This window comes from Schistocerca americana, chromosome 11 (assembly GCF_021461395.2).
Source record: "Schistocerca americana isolate TAMUIC-IGC-003095 chromosome 11, iqSchAmer2.1, whole genome shotgun sequence".
In the NCBI taxonomy this organism is placed as follows: domain Eukaryota; kingdom Metazoa; phylum Arthropoda; class Insecta; order Orthoptera; family Acrididae; genus Schistocerca; species Schistocerca americana.
The window spans coordinates 55,485,770-55,495,023 of record NC_060129.1 but is presented as its reverse complement, the minus strand read 5'-3'; the positions used below and the strand labels follow the sequence as shown (position 1 = coordinate 55,495,023).

The 9,254-nt window shown below is 37.4% G+C and overlaps 1 protein-coding gene across 5 annotated transcripts in view; it reads left to right on the top strand.

The window, feature by feature from the left end:
- Positions 1-1,564: 1,564 nt before the first annotated feature.
- Positions 1,565-9,254, top strand: part of LOC124554071 (zinc finger protein 836-like) — a 123,526-nt gene continuing 115,836 nt past the window's right edge. For 2 of the 5 annotated variants that reach the window (XM_047128120.1, XM_047128116.1), the window contains exons 1-2: positions 1,565-1,700; positions 4,787-4,873. In XM_047128120.1, coding sequence (XP_046984076.1) covers positions 4,805-4,873 — 69 coding nt within the window. In that variant the 5' untranslated portion in view covers positions 1,565-1,700; positions 4,787-4,804. Of the gene's footprint in view, positions 1,701-3,103; positions 3,269-4,786; positions 4,874-9,254 lie in introns of those variants that run through there. The other 3 variants (XM_047128118.1, XM_047128115.1, XM_047128117.1) reach the window with 2 other exon arrangements.

The following is a 9,254-nucleotide window of genomic DNA, read 5'->3' as shown; positions in this document are numbered from 1 at the left end:
TTCATCATGAGAGACGTTCCTAACTGTCTGTTCTAGGTAGTTTTCAGAGAAGCCATTTAGTAATGTCTCACAGGGTGTCTTACCACACCCATCACTAACAAAACTGTAATTGTCCCAATTGATTGTTGAATTACTAAAGTTCCCCCAATGAGTACAGTATGATTTGGAAACTTTCGTTCAAGCGAAACATTCTCACATGCAGCTTCAGTTGCCATCATGGTGGCTTTGAGTTTTTTGTCTATTGCAACGAATTTCTCATTAGCCTATTCTTTCGATATACTCTTAAATTTTCCCCAGAAATCTCACTGCCATTATTTTCAGGCTCAGCCATCTATAATTTAAGCAACCTTTATGTCTAAAGTTCTGTATTTTTAGTGATGGTTCTTGTACTTCCAGAAAAAGAACGTTCCCTACAGCTAAGGATCTGTAATAATGTTGGTAACAACAGGTCTTTAAACGTTTTTGGTACTCCTGAACACGCATTACACACAAGACAAATTTACGAAATGGAAACCAAATTACAGCGATGGTGCTTTGAAATTCCGTCAAAAGGACGCAGCCAATTGACGCAATTCACTGGTGGGATTGGTAAGTGGAGTCAGAAAGTAGAATGGAGTTGAACTTTATGTCGCAAGATAAATGTTGCCTAATTTTTGTCATGTAACTGAAAACTGTGTCTTTACACATTTAACTGTGGTGTCACTCCAGTATTCCATCATCTGGGGTGTCATATTAGTTGCGCATGTGCACTGGGCTTAAATCATGAACGAAGATTTACTACAAAGTATTTCACGTACAGCACTATTAACTTAAGAAAACTCTGAGACATGCACTTTTGTTCATGTTGATATGCTCTAAAGTTAGGGATGAGGGATTCTCTGAATGCTAAAATTGTATAAAGCATTGCTTTATTTAAATTTGTTTAAAATCTGGTAGATAGTTCCTTAAGACAGTATTAAGCTGACATATCATACATTCCACATTACACTTCAAGCCTTGAGAGTCTCTGTTTCCATTAGTAGTATTATTTTTAAAATTTAGATATACAGTATATATTTTTCGCAATATTGTTTTAGTTGAAGCTTTGTTATATAGCCGATTGGGTGAATAATGTTTTGTTTTGTTTTTTTATTTATGTGACCATAGGATCCATAAATACTGTAGAATTATTTGTATATTTCGAAACCATACTTGCAACTATGAAAAATTTAATAAAAAACACATAGTTTCCCATACGACTATCATGAAACAGCGAGGTGGCGCAGTTATAGCACAATGAAGTCGCATTCCGGAGGACCACGGTTCAAACCCGAGTCCAGGTTTCCTGATTGGGTTTTCAGTGACTTCCCTAAATCGCTTCACGCAAATGCCAGGACAGTTCTTTTGAAAAGGCACGGCCGACTTCCTTCAGCAACGGGACCGATGACCTCACTGTTTGGTCCCCTCCCCCAAATTGACCAACAAACGACTTTAATTTTTTTCCTAGCAGATATGCAGCTCTGATTCCAAGAATGTTAGAACGTCCTCCGTGGTAGGTTCTTTCTTCCGCATTTATTGACTTTGACCACAGCAGCAGACGGCTGTAGAGTTTAGTAGTTCATGTCATGCGTTCGTACGGTATTGTGTTGCGTTTTCTGTGTATTGTGTAAGTGATTTGATGGTGGAGACAGGAAATCACGGAAAGACAGATACTGAGTGTGGTACTAAGTCAATACTTAATTTTTATTATCATTACAGCTAACTGCCACGAATGAAGTAGTTTGCCATTGCCTTGTAATGATGCTATAGTAACTGTTCATACAATTATTATATTAGTTTAATTTCATTTATTGGGCACATTTGAACGATACGTTTGTTCCACATTTAATTCTTGGGGTCTAGTGCAGCAGGGGATACAACCCGTCGGCTTTGAACAATGACGTCATTCCTTAGTCATAGATCGTAATGTCTTCACTTCGAGGCATAGATAATAAAGCAGTTCTGTGTTCTAATAAGCACTATCATTAAATAATTGAATGTAAATCTAAAAGCGATCGCTTGATATTGGGTGCATCATTAAACGTGCTGTTATGTTTCAGTTTCGTTTCTTTACTGATTGCTTAATGAAGTAGGATCAGTTTATTCTATCTCGTGAGGATTTTTTTTTTTTAAAAAAGCCAAAAAACTCTTATTACGTACTGAACGGAGCTAGAACACTAAGAAGAATCGCTTCTCGGCTTTTGACAAGATATTGCTTAATAAAGTAGGATCAGTTTATTCTATCTCGTGAGATTTTTTTTTTTTTGAAAGCCAAAAAACTCTTATTACGTACTGCTAGAACACTAAGAAGAATCGCTTCTCGGCTTTTGACAAGATATTGCTTAATAAAGTAGGATCAGTTTATTCTATCTCGTGAGATTTTTTTTTTTGAAAGCCAAAAAACTCTTATTACGTACTGCTAGAACACTAAGAAGAATCGCTTCTCGGCTTTTGACAAGATATTGCTTAATAAAGTAGGATCAGTTTATTCTATCTCGTGAGATTTTTTTTTTAAAGCCAAAAAACTCTTATTACGTACTGAAGGGAGCTAGAACACTAAGAAGAATCGCTTCTCGGCTTTTGACAAGATATTGCTTAATAAAGTAGGATCAGTTTATTCTATCTCGTGAGATTTTTTTTTAAGCCAAAAAACACTTATTAGGTACTGAAGGGAGCTGCTTAATAAAGTAGGATCAGTTTATTCTATCTCGTGAGATTTTTTTTTTTTTTAAAGTCAAAAAACACTTATTACGTACTGAAGGGAGCTAGAACATTAAGAACAATCGCTTCTCGGCTTTTGACAAGATATTGCTTAATAAAGTAGGATCAGTTTATTCTATCTCGTGAGATTTTTTTTTTTTTAAAGTCAAAAAACACTTATGCTTTTGACAAGATCAATGTTTATCTCTCTCGCATTCCTCTGTTTCTCAACATTCTCCTCAGCTCTTTCATCTCTGTAATACATGCTCTCTGGCGACTTGTGACGTCATTGTTCAAAGCCGACGGGTTGTATCCCCTGCTGCACTAGTCCCAATTCTTGTATCATCCTTGGCGCTTGTGGTTATGGTTTGAGAATTTCGTAAGTAATTATTTCAGGTTATGTGTATCAGAACCAAACACTTGTTATTTTCAGTGAGCTTGTGTTTCCGCATTGCGAGCAGGAGGTGACTAGTGTTTAGACAAACATATTAGCGCACATTACGTACCTGTGCTGTTCGGCAATTACGAAAAATACCAGATGGACGCGTGGGTATGTAATGTGCTTGCTGTTTTCGTTCTGTCCGATAAAATTGCTAAATGTTTCCCGTGATTTAGCAAAAGAACCGCCAGAAATTTTGATGTGTTGTCTGTAATTACCGGATATGCTGTGGTGGTTAGAGAAAGTGAAGGTCAATGTGAAATACTTTGTTATGGACGAAAAAAGGCCCTCATGAAGTTCACACACACGCTGCATTCATATTGTTATATTTACTTGCGTTGTGCATGCGAAGTTCGGTAACAATATTTGTGAAGGAAGGAATGGGGACAGTAAGAGTTTACTGTAATCTGATCTGTAGTTGGCCCCGGTTGTAGCGCAAATAGTTGTACTGCCGATACATCAGATTCGTTAGCACACGTTAATACAGAGTATCAGGGATTGGTTATGTTGGTATGAAAGAGAATGCTGTAGAGGGAATTCATTGTGTAGCGTTTTCCATGGATTTTCAATGTGCCTATGTGCTCCATAGTTTAGTAAATAGTGTTAACTGCTGTTTGTAGTAATGTGCACGTTTCAATCTATGGAAGGATATGGGAAATGTAATTGACTCTGTAAGGCCTAATGCCACTGACAAAAGCATCCCGAAACACAGACCATTGTCATGGGACGCTTATGAGAAAGTAATTTCACTAAGTCTTATTAGAGGAATTTACTCGTTGTTAAATTTTGACAGTCAAGAATCATTTATTTTTCTATGCAACGTGCAGGCAGCAGTGTGTGTTTTTTAGGGACTGGGTAACGATTGCAGCATTGCTCTATATTGAGTTGATAATGTTGAATATAGATGACTGTATAAGGAAACAGTTGTTAAAAATATGTACTAAACTGACTGAAAAAAAGAAAGTTCTGTCTGTATGGGTGGATTTTCATGTTCTGCTTTTCTGAGTACCATGAGCAGATACGGGTTTATAGATTGATTGAAAATGCAGCCAGTATGATTGAGAAATAATTCTTCTCTGTTCTTGCATATGTTGCTAAGAACATAATTGTAAACCTCTTACATTATTCTATATATTAAGGAATTTGCAGGATACATTGACAGGCTTCAATATAGCCCAAGACTCATTTTAATCTTTTATTCTTCATATGTGAAATTGTCTACAGTGAATAGATTTGTCCGGTAAACTCACTTTATCTTAGTTGCTTCACATGACAGTTAGAAATTTATGTGGCAAAAGAAAGTCAGCTACCATATTCAGAAAAAGACTGATTACCACAAGCAAATGCTACTAAGTAACAGCAGTATCTGAAAGTCATTTGTTTCCATTGTGTGGGGTTTTTTGTTTTCTCTCAAATTGAGTTTTGTTTTCCATTAATGACACTGAGGCTTCAGAGTCCTCATAACCAGCAAGTTGTAAATTAGTTCATTTTGTCAGGTTCTTTGTCCCTCAGCCATTTTTGAACTTTTCATATGCATCGACTCATTTGCTGCAGCCAGAAAATACTGCCTGTGCACTATGTCGAATAATGACACTGTAAACATATCACTTTTGCTTTCTTGTTTTTCAGTGGCTTAGGAGGGCAATCATGGACTGCAAGGGAACTAGTTGGGTGAAAAAAGAGAAGAATGAAATATATGCTGAACCAGAATCCTTGGTAAATAGCTTCTTGTATTTTTTACCATTGTTTCATTAATTTCTTTGTGCAATGTGTTGTGTAAACAAGCAGATTACATGTCCTGTTTGTCAGATGAAAAATTTGGTATTGGCTGTTGGTTTTGCTTCTTGACCAAATGAAGTTGTGACTGTTGGCTGTGCAACATATTTGCAATGGATGGTGTCTTGTAGTATATGATGCTGCTCTGTAATATTTAATATGTTTCAAATTTTCTGCAGCTTATTGTTAGTGTGATGTTGGCATCCCAGTAGTCAATGATCGCATGTTTACTGTCTACTAGGAAATTGTCAAATGCTCTTGAGTTGTGACGTTAGCAATCACTTGTTACAAATTAATTTCCTGCTTTGAGATTTAGTTCGGTGTGTTGTTAATCTCTAGATTTGTTCCTTTTTTAGAAAGAGGTATTTTTAATGGATATGATAAAGTAATATACGAGTGGACTCCACATGCTAGAGTGCAGATGATTTAGCTACTACTGTAGATCAGTTTTATGGTTTGCTGGACAAATTGATCATATGCTATATTTGTGGTCAATTTTTAAGTTGACCAAAGTCGCTTTCTCAGACAAGAGGGATATATATATATATATATATATATATATATATATATATATATATATATATATATATATATATATATATATATATATATATATATATATATATATATATATATATATATATATATATATATATATATATATATATATATATATATATATATATATATATATATTTGCATATTTGGCAGTCTATTCGTCATGGTCCCTGATGGAGAAATCTAAACTCATGACCTAAAATATTTTTATCCTGGTGTAAAATTTTTGCTATTGTTCATCTAATTGGTTTTATATCCTCAAAGTTATTGTTAGCAATATTACCGTACTTGATCTGTTTTTGTTTTGTCAGTAGGTATTCAGAATCTATTAAATATCGGGAAGTGGTAGGGGACCAAGAGTTGTTGATGAAATCCTTTGAGGAGCTTAAATACTATTAAATGAAAGAGCAGTTGGTAGTGTAATGTACAACCCTAAAAAGGAAATGGTGGTAATGCTGATACTAAGAGGAAAAAATGGAGTGTTACAGTTTTAACTGCAGAATGTTGGAATGTTTGCAGTGTTCTTTAACCAGTAGTTCTTCACATTACCACTCTAAATATTTAGTATCAAATAAATTACTTAAATGTTAATATAATCTCAGAGTTAAACTGTGCGTGCTCAAGTATGACACGTCTGTAACATACAACATACGCTTACGGGGTTGGTGACCATAAAAGAAGTAATTATAGCAGAATGTCACTGTCAGCTTCAGGCAAATTAAAACATGCTGAAGTTACTGTTAGAGCTTACTCCTTGATTCAGTTTTTCTGAGATTAGCAGGATTTTGAATTTTCCAGTGTGTGGCCATCAACATTTTATGGAAAACTCACTCCTCATCGAGTTTGTTTTGAAAATATATCCTTCATTTCTTTCTTCATCAAAGCACTGTAATTTGTTTTATGTAGCTAGATCAAAACACTCCTGTGACACTGTAAAGATGTCATTTGCTCTGAATCGTTCATCTTGAGAGTTTCTCTAGAAGCAGTGAAAACACAAATGTACACTCGTATTAGACAATGTCATGTTATAAAAGTAGCATTGTCAGATTTTTGTTAGCGTCAGCTGCCAAAGTCTGCATCAAGTAGGACCTTCCTCCCCCTCCCCTCCCCCCCCCCCCCCCAAAAAAAGAAGAAAACCTTTGTGCTTTGAATTTCTCACTTACCTTTCTTTCTATGAACTTGGTGTATGTAGTGTTGTGCTCATATTCAGGATGTTCATTCTTCTAGTGGTATTGTAGTTCATGCATTGATATCAAAATGTCAGCAGTTGGTAAAGGCAAGTAGTTGTAGATATAGCACACATGCCTTTGCTGTACCAATCCTCTTATCTCTTCTTTTTGGAACACCTACGGAAGTGAGGACTATATTGCACCTTCATATCATGTGTTACATCTGTACTGTAAATGTATCTGTTTTTCCATTAGCTCAAAGCTGTGTAACTGAGCAATTACTGTTCAAGCTTTTCATGTGAGGTTGTATCTGAACTGGACCAATGGTGACAAGCAAAACTCAGTTGCTTCAGTTGTGTTTTCCAAAGAACAGAGAAATTAAAATCAAACACGGGAAATGTCAGGATAGAGTAATGATATACAAAGCATGTGTTCCAACTAAACACATTGAGGAGACCGTAGGTTGCAGGTAGGTAGAATGAATTGACTGCTAAATATTTAAGCTTTTGGACAAAGTAATTCATATGAAATACGGAACAACACTAGGTCATGAACACATCTAATGTGAGTAGAAATTTGTTGGAGTGAGAGGTAAAGGGGTGCTGTGGGGTGGGAAGTGAGGGATAGCAGGGTAGGGGTGGAGGTGACGCTGTGCTGCCTGTGGTATTTGTCAAGGACATGGGGGGGGGGGGGACAGAATAGGGCTGCTAGGTGCAGTGTTGGGAGGCTGTGTGGGGCGGGGGGGGGGGCATGGAGGTGCGGGATAGGTGTGTGCAGTGCTAGAATGAGAGCAGGGTAGGGAATAGGTGGGGTGGAGCATACAGACTAGTGAATGTTGAGGCTTATGGGGATGACTGATATGTTGTACGAAGAGTTTCCACTTGCACAATTTAGAAAAGCTTGTTATGTGTGTGTGTGTGTTTTTTTTTTTTTTTTTTTAATGTGCTCCCAAAGACGGAATCTTTGCTCATCTTCAACCTACCCTGCCACAAAAGACACCAATCATTTCCTTAACTGAGCTCCACAGTTCCTGCTCCTTTACCATTTGGCACCCTGCTCATCATTGGCAGTGCTATCACCCTCTATGATGACATCCCCAACACCCATGGCTTTCTGTTACTGAACAGTACCTTTCCCAGTGTCTGACTCTCTCCTAACCTACAGCCCTTTCCTGGTCGCCATGACCAACTAGATTCTAACCCACAATTCTCCATTGAAGGCACTGGCTACAAACAAATCTACAGCACATCAAAGGGCATTTGTATGGCACCCTGTTCTGCCAGTTCATTCATATGCCACCTAGAGGATTCCTTTCTAACCACTCAGAATCACAAACCCTTCACCAGATCAAGATTTGTTGATGACATTTTTATGATCTTATTGGTTTGTTTATTGAACCTGATCTGATTAGGTCTATCAGGCCCTCTATTAAACTGGACCATGGTTTCACAAATACTGTACCCTTTCCGTATCATATTTTAATATGACAAATAGTATTACAATGATTTGGGTGTCTCAATTAGCAATGTCAGTGAATAATACTATGAACTAAAAGTTAATACTGGCAGTACTTCTACTACTGCGGTTGATACCACTAGTGGTGCTAGTAGTGGTGGTGATGAAAGAATTTGAAGGAGTGCAAGGTAGATTTTATTCTGATACAGTGTGTTATGGGGAAAGGAAATGTAAGGAGACTCCACCAGCTAAGAATATTGGGAAACAATGTGGTTGCAAGGAATATACTAATGGTCACACTGAGGCCTCCACAGCCTAAAATTTCCTTTCGAGCGTTTTCCCAGAAACAGATCTCCTATGCCTTGTCTTGTCAGTCACAAATACAGAAGTGTCCAATTCCACCCATCTACTTTGTTCCATGACGTCACAAATATGGCAGAAGCAATCATACACTAAGACTCCAATGTGGCGCTTATGTAAACATGACCACTAACACGAAAATACAATTAAAAACCAAAACAGACACACACACACACACACACACACACACACACACACACTCCCAGTGCACTGTGCACTTATTATTTTCCCTTTCTCTGTTTCTCTCCTCTCCTCCCCTTCCCCTCCCACAGTACAGCTTCCCAAAACTGCCATTAGCAACCCATACTGTCTCTGCCACATCCTTGCGTGGTGTCACAGAGAACACATTATCTTCCCCCCATCCCTCCTCCCGCCTTTACATTGCTATCCCTCTCTCCTTGCCCTGTGCTGCCTCATACCTAACAACCCGCCCTAATAGATTGTTGCTCATGCCAAAAGCAGATGGTCATGTCTCAGTTCTTGGAGACAGTGGCTGTGTGTGTGTGTGTGTTTTTTTTTCTATTTCAGAAGAAGAGCTTTGTCCAGAATCTCAATTTTTAACACTCTTTCATTGTACATGTCTGTGAGTCAGTATAGAAAGTAAACGTGCCAAATTTCATGTTGATGGGAAAGTTAACTGGGAAAAACACAAGAACCAAATCTGGAAGAAAAGGCCTCAAGATTGTTCTACCTTATGTGTAAACTGAGAGTAGTGTTTGGTTGTAACATGCTCTGTATGTCATATTTTGGTTCCTTTGTCAGATACATGTTTATTCCGC